Here is an 18,870-nt window from a genome sequence, read left to right as displayed (position 1 = left end):
CTGTTAATGCTTTCTGTTTTATTAAAAGGTTGTTTCCGTAAATATCATGCTTTGTATTTGATTGCTTACTTAGAAAATCAGATGTGAACAGAGAAGCCTCTTTTATCATTATTGTATGGAACTCTTAGCATAAGAAAACAGTGAAATGCTTTGGTGGAAGATGAGGGTGTATCCTCCTTATTCTCAGCCTAACAGCCCCTAAGGCACTTCTGCAGCTCCCTGGGGGTACCAGGGAACCCACTGTGAAAAAAACCAATTTTTAGTGCTTGTGATAAAGAGAAATTACTGAAATATGCACTTATGGTGTGGTAGTGCTAGAAGGGACTTTAAAGATCCTCTAATGTTCTTACTCATTTTTACAATTTCTTGCTTTTTAAAGTTCTAGAAACCAAATCTCAAAAATCATCATGACATGCTTTTTCTCAAACTATAGGAAATTATCTGAGCATTCCAAAATTGTACAATTTATCCTCATTTTCATAAAAGAAATATAGTATAGCAGTCTTTTTTTAGCCTTTGTATATGACGTCTTCACAAAGACAGGCCTGTTTTCTTCCCAAATTTAGGCTTGCTCAGACTGGAGATAGCTCTGGCTCCAGAGACCATCAATTGCTGTCTGACTCCTGAAATGCTGCCAGTGAGGCCCTTTCCTGAAAACCGGGGACGCCCACACAAAGAGATACTGGAATTTCCAATCCGAGAAGTATATGTCCCTCATACTGTGTACAGGTAAGAAATAAAGGCTCTTGGAAATCCATTGAACTAAAATTTTGAGTCTTGTTTGGTAACACTTTCATCATTCTTTGATCTGTTTTCCTACTTGCTAAGTTTTGGGGAAATGAGATATGATGCTTACAAAATTACAGATAATGGCTGGATCACTTTCTAAAGATGATTTATCTGAGTTTTTTTTTCCACAAGAAAATGTTACTTCAGTCATAATTGAAATATAGAATTATAGTGGACATATTCCTTCTAGAAACAAAAAAATCCTCCTAAGTCATTAGCTTGGTTTTCCTATGGGCAGAAGGACATATTGGGGAAAGAGCAATGACTAAAAGAATTCAGGTTATCTGAAAGACAGGTTTTTAGCTCAAGATCCACTCTGTCAATAGAATTTAGAGGAATGATAGACATGTTCTATATGTGTGCTGATAGACATACTCAATAAGGGAGCCAGTAGCCACACGTGGCCATTCAGCATTTGAAATGTACCCACTGCAGTGTAAGAACTAAAATTATCATTTTATTTAACTTTAATTAATTTGAATTCAAATTCAAGTAGCTACATGTGGCTAGTGGGTACCATGTTGGATAGCATGGAGCTAAGGCAGTAAAGGTCCAAAAGGTTGGGTTGCTTCAGTTTCTTGGAGGTCCTTCACATGGGGACTCAGAGGGAGCTTGTCAGCATCCATCTTCCATAAGTATTGCTGCTCATATACTTTTATTTTGAGAAGATTTTTTTAATGAAGAGAAGAATATTATAATAAGTACATTTTCTCCACTAGAAATGACATTTCATAGTTTTGTGTGTTTTCTGTGTTTTTGTTTTGTCATTCTTTTAAACTACTATATAGTGTTCCTTTCTGTAAAGTGGTCATATTTTTATCTATTTCTTATTTTCATATTGATATTTTTTTCAGTGTTGGGCTCTTATAAACACTGTGCAGTGAGAATTTTTGTCTTTGTGTCTCTGTACACGTATGTGAAAACTTCCCTAAGCAATGTGCCTAGAAGTGAAATTACTGGATTACAGTAATATATAGTTTCAGTTTTATTTACACTACCGCTTGTTTCCAAAGTTGTGTCAGTTAGCAGTCATGCCTGCAGTGTAAGAGAGTTCTGATTCCCAAGTCTTCCTCCTAGATAAATAAGCATTCCTGGGATGCAGTAATTTCTGTTCTCCATTCCCTAGAGGGAGATGAGGACATGAAAATGTTTGCTTGTGGATGCTGTGTGTATCTTTTTAGAAACCTGTTCTATAACTGGAGAACAGAATGCTCCTGGCATTGGAATAAACTTGCACCAAATGAATTCTATAGTTATTCAACTTCCCCTCAGCATTTAATCACCCATGGGAGACATTTACAACTCTCTGTACTCCTTGCTGCAAACATTATCCTTAATTACATCACAGCAGGATTCAGAATGCATTAGTACACCTACTGATTCAGAAATGTAGGAGTGCCGAGGAGGACAAGTCTGAACGGATTACTGTGGACCCAACTTGGCATCATGAGAAACAGACCCACAAGTGCAAAGTGAATATTCTTTAGCTATTTTGTGCACTGTGGAAATGCCAAAGCCCCCCCATTAAAAACCAGGTCTCTGTTCAGGAGTGATAGAACACAATACTTCTCTTTAGCTTTGGTCTCCTTTTGGCTCCCACACCACCATATTTTATTTCTTGTTTAAGGAAGGAGAATTTATGGTAAACTTGGCTCAGAATCTTACTATGTGAAAATGTTAAAGAACTGAGAGAGCATCTTGTCTGAATTTCTCATGCTGTTGTTAAATTTTTAGTGTTTCTTTAGTCTACATATGCTTTGTAGTGGTTTTGATTAGGTTGGTCTTGACAGTAATCCTGTCCTAGAATAATTCTTCCCTTTCTTCCATCACCACTCCCATTTCGCAAAACAGAAATGAGAGACTCAAGTCAGATCTGAGCCCAAGTCAAACTGGGAAGCTGACTCAGTTTACCCTTGGTGACCTCATCTTCTCATTTTTGTTGAAACTGTAACCTCATGACTTTTCTGTCCCCTCCTCTTTAAATCAAAGTCTCCTTTCAGACAAAGGTCTCTAAACCTCTTTACATGATCATATCAATAGCAGGTGTGGTCTAAAGTCTTAGCTCTCCCAAGACTATTATTTCAGTTGTTGGTGGTCAATCAGTCGCTAAGTCGTGTCTGACTCTGTGACCCCATGGACTGCAGCACATCAGACTTCCTTGTCTTTTGTTATCTCCCTGAGTATGCTCAAATTCAAGTCCATTGTGTTGGTGATGCTGTCTAACCATCTCATCCTCTCCTGGCCTCTTCTACTTTTGCCTTCAATCATCCCCAGCATCAGGGTCTTTTCCAGTGAGTCAGCTCTTTGCATCAGGTGGCCAAAGTATTGGACCTTCAGCTTCAGCATCAGTCCATTCAGTGAATAATCAGGGTTGATTTCCTTTAGGATTGACTGGTTTGATCTTGCTGTTCAAGGGACTCTCAAGAGTCTTCTCCAGCACCACAATTCAAAAACATCAATTGTTTGACGCTTGGTCTTCTTTATGGTCCAACTCTCACATCCATGCGTGGCTACTGGAAAAACCATAGCTTTGACTATATGGACCTTTGTCAGCAAAGTAATGTCTCTGCTTTTAAATATGCTGTCTAGGTTTGTCATAGCCTTCCTTCCAAGGAGCAAGCGTCGTTTAATTTCACGGCTGCAGTCACCATCCACTGTAATTTTGGAGCCCATGAAAATAAAATCTGTCACTGCTTCCACTTTTTCCTCTTCTATTTGCCATGAAGTGATGGAACCGGATGCCATGATCTTAGTTTTTTGAGTGCTGAGTTTTAAGCCAGTTTTTTTCGCTCTCTTCTTTCACCTTCATCATCAGGCCCTTTAATTCCTCTTTGCTTTCTGCTGTTAGGATGGTATCATCTGCATATATGAGGTTGTTGATATTTCTCCTGGCAATCTTGATTCTAGCTTGTGATTCATCCACCTGGCATTTCACATGAGGTACTCTACATATAAGTTAAATAAGCCAGGTGACAATATACAGCCTTGTCCTACTCCTTTCCTGATTTTGAACCAGTCAGTTGTTCCATGTAAGGTTCCATGTAAGGTTCTAACTGTTGCTTCCTGACCTACATACAGGTTTCTTAGGAGACGGGTAAAATGGTCTGGTATTCTTCTGTCTTCAAGAATTTTCCAAAATTATTTCAGTAGGGATGGCAATTCCTGTTTTTCTGGATGTTATCTAAGAGTATGGTAGGTAGGGTAGCTTTTCCTGTTGATCTTGCTGTTTCCATGTCTGTAATTCTAGTCGTTTTTTGTATCCCTTTAAGGAAATCAAATAAATGAAAATTAAACTTTACCAAGCAGATCAAATTGGGAATAATTCTTTGTTTGATAGTGGATTGACCTCATAAATTTGAAATATGGCTTCACATAAAAATTTGATCTACCTGACACTGGTGGAGAATATATGTATTGGACCAAGCAAGGAATGCGTACAGTGACGAAGCCAGGATTCAGCTTTCCAGTTTGTGTACCTTTTGCATGAACTTCAGAGCTCCCTTGAGTGGGGGGAGCTATTACATGGACGCATGGCAGGTGTCTGGCTTGAAGTGTGAGTTGTGGCTAGAGTCACATTTTACAGGATTCTCAGGTGGTTAGGGTTTCTGCTTAATACCTTATGAATAGAACTCAGGTTCTTTACCTCTTTAAAGGAGTAGCTGCCATGGGGCCTCAAATAAACTTGGTCTGGGGTAGACTGAGCTGCCTTCCTGCCCTCAGTCTCCCTGTCCTCCGACCTCTTTAAGTGCCTCTTTTAACAGCCCTGCCCCTCCAGGTGCTCACTATGGGCACCGCCATTCGTGCTGTATTCTCTGTGGCTGCTGCCCTGCTGCCCCTCCCTTATTCAGATTGCTTTGAGAAATAATCTGCTGATAGACCAGTTATAAAAGAACTGGGCCTGGCTGTGGATGCATCCCCATGAGCCAAGGAGGGTTGATCACGCATAAAACAAACACTTGCTCTGAGGAAGAGATGAACTTCTAGAGCCAAACGTACCCATTCCAGGAATGACCAACATCTCCTAGACCAGGGGCTGGGGCTTCCACAGTGCCGTGGGCAGCCTCTGTGGGTCAGACAAGCCTGTCCCGAAGCAGACCCTCACCAGAGTTTTTTCAGAAATCACAAAAAAGGACAGTCATTCTGAAAGCAGAGCAGAACAGCTGGAAAAATTAGGTTGATAAACAGAATTATCCAATTCTGAGTTTGGCATTCTTTTCTCCATGCCCAGATTAAGAAAATACTGGTTGTTAGGCCAAGAACACGTCTGAACCAACTCCTGGCTTATTTTCCATGTGGCGCAGCAGCTGGTAACGGGAGATGCGGGCTTTAAGGGAATTTTATCCTCTGGCTGTTACAGGGGTTTGTGGGGAGATCACAGGCGCTGAGGTTGTAATGAGCTTGTTAAGTTCCTTGCCGTCCCTGTAACTGGTGATTACATTAGAGAAATCCACATAAAGTGTGTTTTCATCTCTCATCCCAGCCCCCAAGAGCCTCTGAGGTCTCTTTATCCAATTATCAGACTCGCTGTGGAGGACTGTGCTTGCTGAGAACAAGCATATCAGTTAGAACATGATTTCTTTGATGGATAATTAGCTGTTTTCAGGCCGCCTCCTTTTTAGCTGAATATTCTCAGACCACAAGTCTGCATTCTCAAAGCTCGCCTGCTCTCTGGTCTAACAGGGAGGTGCCTCCGGAATCACAGTGGCATTCTGAGGAATGCTCCCAGGCTTGCATCCTACGGGGCAAAATAGAATGGCATAGGGTAAATGCGAAAACTGGTCTTGAATGACGAACTAGAGTTGAAATTTAGTGAATAGCATTTCTAAGGAAAGGAATAAACGAGAAGTAATTCTGGGGGAGGTGTTTAGGAAGGAGTCAGGGAATGGAGAGTGGATGGCATCCTTGAGAGGAACTTCATTTTGTCCAATCTGAGCCCAGTTGTGTCTCTGTCAGGAGTGGATCTTTTCAGTCTTGGGGGTGGGGGCAGAAGGGTAGTGTGCCTTAGAGTTAGTTTGTAGAGCTTTATAGAAATGCAGGTGTCCATCCCTACTTGGAGGTCTGGGGAATGCCTTAAGAGTGTAACACCCTTCTTTGAGAATCAAAGCCTCTCCTCCCTCCCTTTCATTGTCACTCTTAATGAATTCTTCTACTCCTTGGAGCCATCCAAAGGCCCCCAGTGAATCAAATCACTGGAAACTGAGGGAGGGTGCCTTGCAACTTAATCCTCCTGACATTGAAAGCGTATGCCTGGATCCCAGGTAGATGGCTTTGGCAAAGAGCAGGTACTTGTCTGTAAGGAATCTGCAACACTCAGAAAACCTCTCCCTGTGAGGAGAATTTTTTTTTATGGTGTAATGCTCCTCAGATGCTGTAAGTATTCCAAGGTTATTGCTAATCAATGATTCATAGTTTTATGATGTGATTGACTCTGTCTAAATCACCATCAAAACAATACCTTATTTAAATAACTATTCCAAATAATAACTCCCCATCCTTATTTGTTTCTTTAGTTGTTTGAATTTTACTTTGGAATAGGTAACCTATTCTAATAGTTCAATATTTTAAAAGTACATGAAAGCACAATGAAAATTCTTTATACCATGCTTAACCTCCAGCTGCACAATTCCCCTCATTGGAGATAGTCTATGTGTGTGTGTATCTGTGTGTGTGTATATATGTATATATATTTGATTTTATTCATTTTTTCCCACAAATATTATTGAATGCCTTCAATGTTCCAGGCCCTTTTCTAGACACTGGAGAAATACTAGTGAACAAAATAGGTGAAAATTATGTACATTTCACAGCTCAATCATATTTTTGGCAATTGGAAACAGCCATTTTAAAAATCAATTTCTTGTTTATCCTTCCAGAAATAAGCTATGTATGTGCAAGCCAGTACAACCCTGCATTTTTCCTCTCAGAACGCAAGTATAACATAATCTTCACACTTTGATTTCTCACTGAACACTAGAGTACTGAACACAGAGAGTACTTCTATATGAATAGAGAATGACCTTGTGCTTTTTTTAATGCCTGCACTAAATCTCATCATATAGGTGTATCACGATTCATTTAACCCCAGACTAATGAGGATCTAAGCTGCTGTTTATCTTTTAACATTATAAATGATGTTACAACGAAGAACCTCATATAAACTTTCACACATGTGCAAATATATTTACTGTATAAATTCCTACTTTTCACCCTTTAAAAGTGAAGTGAAAGTGTTAATCACTTAGTTATGTGCTACTCTTTGCGACCCCATGGACTGTAGCCCACCAGGCTTCTCTGTCCATGGAATTCTCCAGGCAAGAATACTGGAATGGTTTGACATTCCCTTCTCCATGGGATCTTCCCAACCCAGGGATCGAACCCTGGTATACCACAGTGCAGGCAGATTCTTTAATGTCTGAGCCACCAGGGAAGCCCTTCACCCAGACACGACTGAGCGACTTCACTTTCACTTTTCACTTTCACACATTGGAGAAGGAAATGGCAACCCACTCCAGTGTTCTTGCCTGGAGAATCCCAGGGACGGGGGAGCCTGGTGGGCTTCTGTCAGTGGGGTCACACAGAGTTAGACACAACTGAAGTGACTTAGCAGCAGCAGCAGCAACCCCGTTTTGGTGCTGGAGAAGACTCTTGAGAGTCCCTTGGACTGCAAGGAGATCCAACCAGTCCATTCTAAAGGAGATCAGTCCTGGGTGTTCATTGGAAGGACTGATGCTAAAGCTGAAACTCTAATACTTTGGCCACCTTATGCGACGAGTTGACTCACTGGAAAAGACTCTGATGCTGGGAAGGATTGGGGGCGGGAGGAGAAGGGGACGACAGAGAATGAGATGGCTGGATGGCATCACCGACTCGATGGACATGAGTTTGAGTGAACTCCGGGAGTTGGTGATGGACAGGGAGGCCTGGTATGCTGTGATTCATGGGGTCGCAAAGAGTCGGACACGACTGAGCTACTGAACTGAACTGAACCCCGTTTTAGCTGTAAGACAGCCCAAAAACTGAATCGTTGATTTTTCTAGACTTAGAAGGCAGTTGTTTGTGGAACACGAAGCTTATTATAAGCAAACACTTTCTTAAAGAAGTAGTGGTGACAGCCCAGGCAAAATCTAATCGTTTGAATTAAGTGAATTCTTGGTTCCAAAATTATCCAGATAATTAAATTCCCACAGTTTCCTCTGGAAAGTTGATCTCAATAATAAATCATGAGCATAATCCCCACTTTTCTGATGCTTTGCTCTAAAATTCAGACGTCCTTTTTAGAAGAATGAAAACACCCCAGGAGGGAACTGGTTACCTAAATTACTTAGCAAGCATGTCAGGTTTTGCCACAGTCTTTTTGCAGTACAACATTTAGCCACTTGAGGGCAGAATTTACTCACTTTCTAGATTGAGACCCACCTAGGTATCTTTTCTATTTCAAAGCAGATGGAATCATGGTTTATTAAAGGAAAACGGGCATTTTGTTTTTTGCCCTTGAAGCATAGGGCCGAGAAAGACTGCGAAAGTATTCCAGTGTCCCAAGACATCACTGTTGGCACTTTTTGCAAAGAATTTTCTCTTACCCTGTCAGCTTCTTTCATCGTTAAGTCATACCTTAGAAATCTGGCACTTTGTTGAAAGATGTGCTAGATAGGAGGCTGCATAAATATAGCCTGTGGCATAGAGAGAGTAAAATCTCATTTGGGGGTTGTACTGTTCATTATACTTACACATCCTCCCCTCCCCGCTTCAAACGTAAAAATAAAAGAATCAGTAATGAAGTAGTGTTAAGGAGGTCCTGTGTATACTGATGTCATTGATTCCACGAGTCACAGCCTCTCACTCTGTTTTTATTATATAGTGTATTTATTTACGGCTGCGCTTGGTCTTCATCGCTGTGCCGGGCAGGCTGCTCTCTTGTTGCAGCGCTTCTCATTGCGGTGGCTTCTTTCGTCACGGAGCTCGGGCGCTAGGGCGTGCAGGCTTCAGTAGCGGCAGCTCATAGACTCTAGAGTTCAGGCTCAGTAGTTGTGGCGCATGGGCTTAATTACCGCGAGACATGGGCAATCTTCCTGGATCAGGGATCAAACATGTGTCTCCTGCCTTGGCAGATGGATTTTTTTACCCCTGAACCAACAGGGAAGCCCCGTTAATCTGTAGTTTATACTCATTCACTTTAGTCTTATTGCCTGTAAACAACTGTCCTAACAAAAAATCCTGCTCTGTTCGTTCACTTGGCATGAATATCATTTCTTTTTCCCCCAGTGATCCTTTCGGAGAAGGCAATGGCACCCCACTCCAGTACTCTTGCCTGGAAAATCCCATGGACGGAGGAGCCTGGTAGGCTGCAGTCCATGGGGTCGCTAAGAGTCGGACATGACTGAGTGACTTCACTTTCACTTTTCACTTTCATGCACTGGAGAAGGAAATGGCAACCCACTCCAGTGTTCTTGCCTGGAGAATCCCAGGGACGGGGGAGCCTGGTGGGCTGCCTTCTATGGGGTCACACAGAGTCGGACACGACTGAAGCGACTTAGCAGCCCCAGCAGCAGCAGTGATCCTTTACATAGATTTCAGCAGGAAGGTTCATGAAGCATCCTGTTTTTACATTGGATGGGAAGGTGAGGTTGGTGGGAACAGAAGCAGCAGAGAAAGGGTGATGAAAGGACAGTGAATCTGGGCCTGCTTTTGATGATGATGATTAGAAGCATCTTCCTAAAATTCAAAAAGCCTTCTTTCTTTGATTTCCCTACTTCTGTTAGTTTTTTAAATTATTATTTTAAAATTAGCTCTTTGAAGTGGCTTGTCTTCTGATGAGCCGTCCTTCGGGGAATTGTTCCATCTTATTTCTTTTGCCATTTGGGGGAGGGAGGACTCTTCTCTACTGTTCAGTTTTTCATTCTTTGTTCTCACTTTCCTGTGTACTCTATAGAGCCACTCTTCCCGTGACGTGTTTGGCCATCTCTCCAGTAATGTATGTCCTGTGGTTTTAAGGTCTCAGACAGTCTGCCCTTGGCCTCTCTCTGCAGAAGCCAGAATGCCCTGGGGTTTTGGGTGAGGGCAGTTCAGGCTGGTCCCACAGCACAAAGTAAAATAGAACAATGAGTAGGGAACGGCTAAGTTTTGACAGTGTAAGAAGGTAACTTTTTTAAAAACCAGGGCTTATCAGTCACATGTCATGTACCTTTTATACTTAAAAAATGAATTTCATTTTTCCACTGGCCTAAAATCCAGAAAGGTTATAAAGTTTTCAAAACTGTGCTATTCCACCTCACCTCTTTAGTGTTCTTTGTTTGACAACCTTCAAAATGTAAACTAAGAACCATGTAAACTAAGAACCATGTGAAACTATAAATATTACAGTTTAGTGAAGATAAAAGTTGAGTGAAGTTGATTTCCTCAACTTAATGGCTCATTTTAATTACTTTTAAGAGATTTCCATGCCTAGGCTAATAATTATATATTTAATAATAAGACCATCTCAAAGATCCTTTCTCATCTTTTCCTGGAATTACATTTTTAATTTTTATTTATTTAACAAAGGAACATGCTTTTTAAAAATTAATTTTTATTGGAGTATAGTTGTTTTACACTGTTGTGTTTGTTTCTACTGTATGGCAAAATGAAAAGACATATGTACACATATATCCTCTCCCTTCTGGACTTTAGAACATCCTTTTCTAAATTGAAGCATGAGTGACTTACAACATTAGATTAATTTCAGGCTCTGGGCACAAGAGTCCCAAGCGGGATACATCTTCTGTGGTATGCTCTCTAATGTCTTCTCCCAAAGTTTAGTTGAAATGAAACCAACTTGAGTATGAAAACCTTGTGTATCCCAAGCCAGCAGCTGACAAAGCACTGCCTGTTTCTAAGTCAGGGAGAAGTGAAGTTCATAACAACTGTTACTCAACCCTCCAGATGGTCTGGGAGCAGGCACAGTTCCTTGTGGACTTGTCACCCTGGTATGAACATGGGAGCAAGAACTCTTCCCTTCCTCTTTCCTCACCCTCTGTCGTAGAGCAGGCTACCTGTCCTTTGAAAATCTTGCCACCTAAGCAATACTTCTCACCCTAAGAGTAAAGTTGATGCAATCACCTAACCAGTATTTTTGAGTCCCTACCATATGCCAGGCACAATTCTTGGTGCTGAGAGACAAAGAGGAGGCAAACCCCAGCCTCCTAAAGGCGCCAGAATGACTCACAGCTGAGTTGATCTATAGAAAGACACATGCAACTTTGTCCTGCAGTCACCTGAGATCTTGCAAGTTCTCCCACCTCCAAAACCCAGACAAGCCTTCTCCCTCACCAAGTACCCAAAGCAGGAATATATTTCTATTGTTGGTGGCATCTGAACAATTTATTTCTTAGTAGTCCTGCTGTTTCCTCCAGTTCCAATATTTTCTTTAACAAGACATCTGCCAATATTAAAATCAGTCATTTTAAACATTGGCTTTTTTTTTTTAATGAGTAGGGAACTAATAAAGGTTCTGCCTCAAACCAAAAGAAAAAAATTCAGTTTCAGCAACAGCAAAACTTGGAAATTTTCTTATATGTGTATGAATTTTTGTCAGTTGGCAGATTTGTTTTAGGAAACTATTTGCAAAGCCTGGAAAAAAATGTGCAGCCTCTGCCTCTCAAAAGAACATGCAAGTTGGTTCATGTTAGCTCTCCACATGACAGTTCTACCTCATGGCTTTTTTAAAAATGTAACCCAGATTTGGCATCAAAATGGTGTCTTTAAACTTAAATTTTAAGATTCTCACAAAGCCAAATATTGTTGAAATGTTTGTTTTGTTTGGGGGAAACTTTCATTAAAATTTTTATGTTTCAAGGGAAAAGGAAGGTATTTGTGGTAGGTACTTTTTAGCATTCTTCTTCACTTTTATTTGACCTGTCACAGCGTCCTTAAGAAACACTAATTAATTCAGTGAACAGAATCAAAATGAGACCTGAAGAAAAATTATTTGTATATTTTTAAATGCTCAAGGTTCTGTAGTTAGTAATTGGATGGGCTCCATGGAGGCTACTTTGCTATTAAGATTATTTTCTCTAGGTAGTCATGACATTATATCCCATAGAGAAGCAATAATAAATCTGAGATACAGTTAAGAGACAGAAATGTTGCAAGGTAAAGCATTTTTAAAGGAATCCCATGTTTAAATATCAGTGAATACCTAACATACTTTTTAAAAATGTACATACTTGTATTAGTTACTTGTTGCTACTTAACTGAAACTTTGCAGCATGAAAAGTTGTTATCTCACAGCTTCTGTATTTTATCCAGATGTGTTTTAGCTGAGTGCCTCTGACTCAGGGCTCTCAAAAGGCCATGGTCAAGATGTTAGTCAAGGTTGGGATCACCCCAGGGGTCAGCAAGGGGAGAATTCACTTATGAGCTCACTCATGAGGTTGTTGACAATGTCAACTAAAAAAACGATGTACAACTTGAGGGTTGTGAGTTAAGTTTTATTTGGGGCAAAATGAGGACTGCAACCCGGGAGGCAGCGCCTCAGATAGCTCTGAGAGACTGCTCTAAAGCGGCAGATGGGGAAAGTCAATGCATAAGGTTTTGGTGAAGGGGGAGTTGAATACCATTAAGCATTCATTTTACAAAAAGTTTGTTGCTAGGATCTGATGTCACAATGAAAAAATTTAATGCTTTTCTAGATATGAGGAGATGCAAGGATTGGGATCATAAAATCTGTTGGTAAAATATCTATCTAAAGACCTGTCCCACCAGATTGCCTGGAGCACAGAGTACCTTACTGCACCCTGAACTCCCTCAGGGGGTGTTGAAGGTCATCAGCTTCAACAGTGTAGGGTTTAGTCTCCGCAGAGGCAGATGGCAAATGCCCTTGTTGTTCAGTCGTTGGCAACCATCTTGGCAAGTGCCAATTTGTAGTTGACAACAATATTTAGTTCTTCTTGGTTTGTTAAGCTACGGGCCTTAAGTCCTCACTAGCTGTTGGCCGAGTGACTGAGCGACTTTACTTTCACTTTTCACTTTCACACATTGGAGAAGGAAATGGCAACCCACTCCAGTGTTCTTGCCTGGAGAATCCCAGGGAAGGGGGAGCCTGGTGGGCTTCCATCTATGGGGTCACACAGAGTCGGACACGACTGAAGTGACTTAGCAGCTTAGCAGCAGCTGTTGGCAAGAGATCCCCTTGAATTCCTTGCTATATTGGTTTCTCAGTAGAGCAGCTCACAACATTGATGGCTTCAGAATAAGCAAGAGAGAGTAAGAATATACAGCTAGAGTCTTTTTGTAATGTAATTTCGCTTAGATTAGTAGATTAGAAAAGTTTCTAGTTAGAAAGGAGTCTCTTAGGTCCAGCCCACACTCAGGGGAGGGAGCTTTGGAGGGTACACACAGCAGGAGTCAGGCATCATCCGGAGCTGTTTCAGAAGCTGCTACCAGAGTTCTTAACCAAGCTACCAAAAGTTGAAGCACTCCAGTTGTATGAATTTGAAGGAGTGTGGGGAGGTGGGAAGGTGGGTGAGGGAACATGGTTTACTTTCCCCAATGCTGAGGACCAGGCTCCCTGTGGAGAGTGTTCCCATCAGCCTGGTATGTTTCTAGGACATCTGCAGTACATTCTCCCTATAGAAAATTAACAACTTCTTCACACATCCTCTAAGGTGAGAGGAGTCCCCATCCCCAGCCCTCACTAACACACCCTCCAAAGAAACAAACCTATTATGTGGCACAACGTGTTTTATTTTTCACCCAGGTTAAGGCAAATTTCCCAAGTTGTCTTAGATTCAGAGTAGTAGGGAAAAAGCCCTAAGCTGTATATATTGGGTTAGCCAAAAATTTCGTTCTGGTTGTTCCGTAAGATGTTACGGAAAGAACCCAAATTTTTTGGCCAACCCAATTTTAAGGAATGGGGTCATTTATCCTGTTTCCTATCATGTAGCACCTTACCTACCCCACACCCCCTTATACCCCACTACTGACTCACCTCTGAAGCATCTATTTATATGTATGCAGGGATATATATATATACATGTATAATTTATATAAATTTTCTGACTGAAATGAAAAATATAGCTGTGGAAGGGAGAGTTTTTCAAGATATCTGAAATGTATATTGCTAAAGTAGCTCCGATCTCTGCTTGTGTAGAATTAAATTAATGGAAGGACTGATGCTAAAGCTGAGACTGCAATACTTTGGCCACCTCATGCGACGAGTTGACTCACTGGAAAAGACTCTGATGCTGGGAAGGGTTGGGGGCGGGAGGAGAAGGGGACGACTGAGGATGAGATGGCTGGATGGCATCACCGACTCTGTGGACTAGAGTCTGAGTGAACTCCGGGAGTTGGTGATGGACAGGGAGGCCTGGCGTGCTGTGATTCATGGGGTCGCGGAGAGTCGGACACGACTGAGAGACTGAACTGAACTGAACTGAATGTATTACATTACATTAACTTAAATAAATAAATAATGTAATGTATTTTCTATTCATCCAAAAAGAAACCCACTGAAAACAGTGTTCTACTAAACCAACTGAAGCTTGACCTATTTAACAAATTTCTGAGCCCTCCCTAAGTGAGACTTACAAAGAATATACAAATAACTTAGACCTTAAAACCACATCATGCGTTCTATGGTATTAGCTGGGAGTTGGAAAAGCTGCAGTTAATCAGTGAACATTTTGACTGTATTGTCAGTATCAAGTTTACGGAAATTATAGAACAAATTTTGAAATAAAAAATTGGGATTTGGGAACTTGCCCAGCTTCCCCTTACTTTGTCACTCTCCTTAACACCCAAAGCAACTGAGGATCTTCCCCAAAGCAGTGTCTCATGGTTAATAATTACCCCACAATCCTTTTGTGTGTGTCTGTGGCATATGGGGTTATAGTTCCCCAGCCAGGGATCAAACTTATGCCCTCTGCATCAGAAGCAAGGAGCCTTAACTGGACCACCAGGGAAATCTCCTGTCATCCTTTTTATCTCCTTTCTCACACTACAGTCCATAAATCTAACCTTTTTGTAAGAAGAACAGGAACTGAGTAAACTAATTCATACTAAAGTGTGAGTGAATGATATATAAACCACCCAGTATGTTCAATCTGCTAAGCAGAGTTTCAAAAAAAGTATTTGGTAACGTGGATATCTTAACTGGTAAAATTTCAGCTAAATAAAGTTATCTTTAAAAAAAGTTTGAAGCAAAGTTGGAGAGAGATTTATTTTGTTCTTAAAGCAGTCAGTTTCCCCCAGCATGTTTCAAATGCTTGGGTATTTGTGATTCTTTTCATTGGGAACCTCATCTAGATAAAACCTAAGACCATAAATATCCCAGCTTTCCCTTTAGGTCTTTTGTCATTGAAAACTAACTGAACTTTTCCTCAACAAGTACGTGGGTTTTATGGAGAGCTCAGATGCTTTTAACTCTTTCTAAAAGGTAGCATTCTCTTTGTCCCAGCTTGAGGTCCTGCTTTATTTTATAGGAATACTGGCTTAACAAGCTGTCACTAAAGAGCAACTTTTAATCTATCTCATAAAAGAAGGGATGGGGAAAAAAAAGAAGGGATGGGGACTGATGTAATAGAAAAGGTAGTCTGAAATACAGGAGCTCTGAACATTTAGTTAGTTCAAGTTCAAAGATGGATTCTTTGTAGTTACAATAGGTATTCTATACAAAGACCTCATGTTTGATGTTCAAATTGTAGTCCATCAATGAGAAAGTGTCGACAGTTCCTCCTCCCCCCGTCCCCCCGTAAGTCTAAAAGTGGTGTAATGAAAGTCCTAGAGTTTGCTGTTGTTTTCTGTTTCTCTCTCTTGATTTCTGTTTTTGAGTGCACTAATTTAACATAACGAGTGTGTTGAGAGCGTGTTGGATCACTGTAGTGTTTCTAAACAATATGGCAGCATTTTGTCTCTGGCTTCTTAACTGTGTTTGCTTTTTGTGGAGGTCCCCAGTGTTCAGAATACAATGCCAGCGTTTATACAGTTGCAGCCTAGCCTATGGAGCACAGAGGTGACTGAGCGACAAGCTGCTGCTGTGACTCATTCCTAGAGTCGCCTTCCATTCTTGTGCTGAGGCAGGCAGCCTTGTGTGGGCTCTGGCTGGTGTCCTACGACAGGTTGTACATTCCATTTCTCTTGCTCTGATTTCTGAAGGTGGAATGTGCCCTTCACCCTACACATTAGGGATTTTCTTCTCCTTTCCATTTTTCACTGATTCCTTTGTGAGTTTGTGCTTTCATCTAAACTATAGAGTATTAGAAATAGGAATAAACATAAATTAATGGCATGATACCATGGAATGACAAGACAGGACATAGCAAATATTTTATTTTTATGCATGTATTTATAAACATTCTCATGCTAAAAAAAAAAGTATGCGAGGCAGATTATGGAGATTATATAACAAGGTATAAAATTTCTGGGTGAAAGGGAAAATTGGAGAATATACCAGGTGCTAAACTGAGATTTCTAACTTCGTTTGCACTCAATGTATTTAAAACACCAAAACCTCTATCTCACACCTTAAGGGACAGTACTCACTCTTATCCTTAAGTTATTTTAAACTTTTTAAGCTTTTATTTTAAACTTAAAAAAAAAAAAAACTCTTATAATTTCCCTGGGGAAGCATCCTTTAGTGCCTGTAAACAATTTAATAAAAGACCACCTTATGATAAAGTCCTGGTGAGCCTCATTGTTGACCAAAGAAACTGTTTACTGTTGTTCTTAGAAGCAGCAGTGGTTATAGGCACTGGATCTAGTGTGAGCTTCAGGGCACCTGGATTTGAATTTCTCTGCGCCTTTTGCCAGCCGTGTCACCTTGAGCAGATTATACAGCCTCTCTGTGCCTCAATTTTATTATCTGCCTAATGAGGCTAAATAGCACGACTGTCATTGGTACTATTAGCTACTGTTAGAATGGTGCCTGCACATGGTAAGAAACACATGTTGTTAGCTACTTTTGCTATTATATCTAAAATACATTTTTCTGGCAGTGAAATGTGAATGATATACAAAACCACCTCTCCAGCTTCTCACTTTGCATAGATAGCTCAAAATAGTATCTCTAGATTTGCATTTTCTTTGGAATGCTTGAATAAAAGACATCAGATAACTATAAGATATTACTTATATTAGTAGGCCTTTGAATTTCATTCTGCTCAACTCAAAGTCTGTTGCTTAAAAGAAGTAAGAGCCACTAGCCTTTTTCTATAGTTTTTTGAATGAGGGCATCTTAGTCATACAGTTGGTTTGCTACATTTCCACTTCAGCAAATAGGTTATCAATTCTTTGGCTCTGTCTTTGCAAAAATGGTTAGAGAGGGAGACTTTTAAAACACCAGGGAAAGAAAAAGAAATTACTTTGAAATTGCCAAAGTAGTTAGGTTGAGAGTGTTTATTTAGAAACCTGGAGAGCTTTTTATATCGAAAGCTGTTTCAGTAGCGTTGCATCAGGAGAGGTAGGTTCCAATTTACTATCCCATCTACTGCAATCCAGTGCATATTGCTAACAGCTGCTATTAAACCAACACTTGTGTCTCTAGCTATAAGAAAGCTAATAAAACAGAAAAACCAATTTATCTGATATTTTATTCATCCTTTCTCCCATTTCAACAGCCACATTCCTTTTAAGACTTCTCAAAGCACCTGTGCTGCTGTTGTTTTTCAGTCACTAAGTTGTGTCTGGCTCTTTGTGACCCCATGGAGTTCAGCATGCCTGACTCCTCTGTCCTCCACTATCGCTTGGAATTTGCTCAAATTCCTGTCCACTGAGTTGGTGATGCTATCTAACCATCTCATCCTCTGCCACCCCTGTCTTCTTCTACCTTCAATCTTTCCCAGCATCAGGGTCTTTTCCAATGAGTTGGCTGCTCACATCAGGTGGCCAGAGTAATTTAGCTTCAGCTTTAGCAGCAGTCCTTCCAGTGAATATTCAGGGATGATTTCCTTTAGGATTGACTGGTTGGATCTCCTTGCAGTCCAAGGGACTCTCAAGGGTCTTCTCCAGCACCACAGTTTAAAAATATCAATTCTTCAGCACTCAACCTTCTTTATGGTCCAGTTCTCACATCCATACATGACTACTGGAATAATCATAACTATGACTTTACAGACCTTTGTCAGAAATTAAAACATATTAAGATGTATCCATTTCCATATTAATTACATATACCCAATGTGTAATTTTATAACAACCTGCAAAATTAGGGGGGGAATTTTTTTGCTTATTGTCAAACTCAGTAGAGTTACTGTCAACTGATAAAATGTTGCATTTGGTAAGCATTTAATTTTAATTTAAAATCCATTAATTTTTGTTTTGAGGTTTTACTTTTTATATTTTGGAGTTAATCATTTTTGACGGTCTCAGACATTTTTGTAGAATTCTGAGATGTTCATAGATCTTAGGCCCTGTGTCTGTCATCCTGCCCACAACCGAGGCCCAGTCCAGGGTGAGAAATCATCAAATGCTTGTAAACTCAGAAGAAGATGGGTGACTTCATGAAACTGAAGGAGTGCCCGTACAGAAGGAACATTTTGCCATTTTCTCAGAGATTGTGAGGGAGAGAAAAGGATGAGAGAGGGTGTATCAGAAAGATACAGAAAGAGAGAAACTGGGGGACAGTGAAAGAGAATCAGAGACACACACGTGGAATGCAAACTAGTACAGCCACTATGGAGAACAGTGTGGAGATTCCTCAAAAAACTGGAAACAGAACTGCCATATGATCCAGCAATCGCACTCCTGGGCATACACACCGAGGAAACCAGAATTGAAAGAGACACATGTACTCCAACATTCATCGCAGCACTGTTTATAATAGCCAGGACATGGAAGCAACCTAGATGTCCATCTGCAGATGAATGGATAAGAAAGCTTTGGTACATATACACAATGGAGTATTACTCAGCCATTAAAAAGAATGCATTTGAACCAGTTCTAATGAGGTGGATGAAACTAGAGCCTATTATACAGAGTGAAGTAAGCCAGAAAGAAAAACACCAATGCAATATACTAACGCATATATATGGAATTTAGAAAGATGCAAATGATAACCCTGTATATGAGACAGCAAAAGAGACACAGATGTATAAAACAGTCTTTGGGACT

The 18,870-nt window shown here is 40.5% G+C and overlaps 1 protein-coding gene across 3 annotated transcripts in view; it reads left to right on the top strand.

The window, feature by feature from the left end:
• The window catches only part of DOCK8 (dedicator of cytokinesis 8), a 245,115-nt gene that overhangs the window by 125,633 nt on the left and 100,612 nt on the right, over positions 1-18,870 (top strand). For all 3 annotated transcript variants that reach the window (XM_055428339.2, XM_055428342.2, XM_088837919.1), the window contains one exon: positions 567-729. In XM_055428339.2, coding sequence (XP_055284314.2) covers positions 567-729 — 163 coding nt within the window. The remainder of the gene's footprint in view (positions 1-566; positions 730-18,870) is intronic.

This window comes from Moschus berezovskii, chromosome 7, assembly GCF_049115385.1.
Source record: "Moschus berezovskii isolate FMDL1 chromosome 7, NW_MosBer_1.0, whole genome shotgun sequence".
Taxonomy (NCBI): Eukaryota; Metazoa; Chordata; class Mammalia; order Artiodactyla; family Moschidae; genus Moschus; species Moschus berezovskii.
Note: the sequence above shows the minus strand (reverse complement) of the source record. Positions and strands in the feature narration are given on the sequence as shown.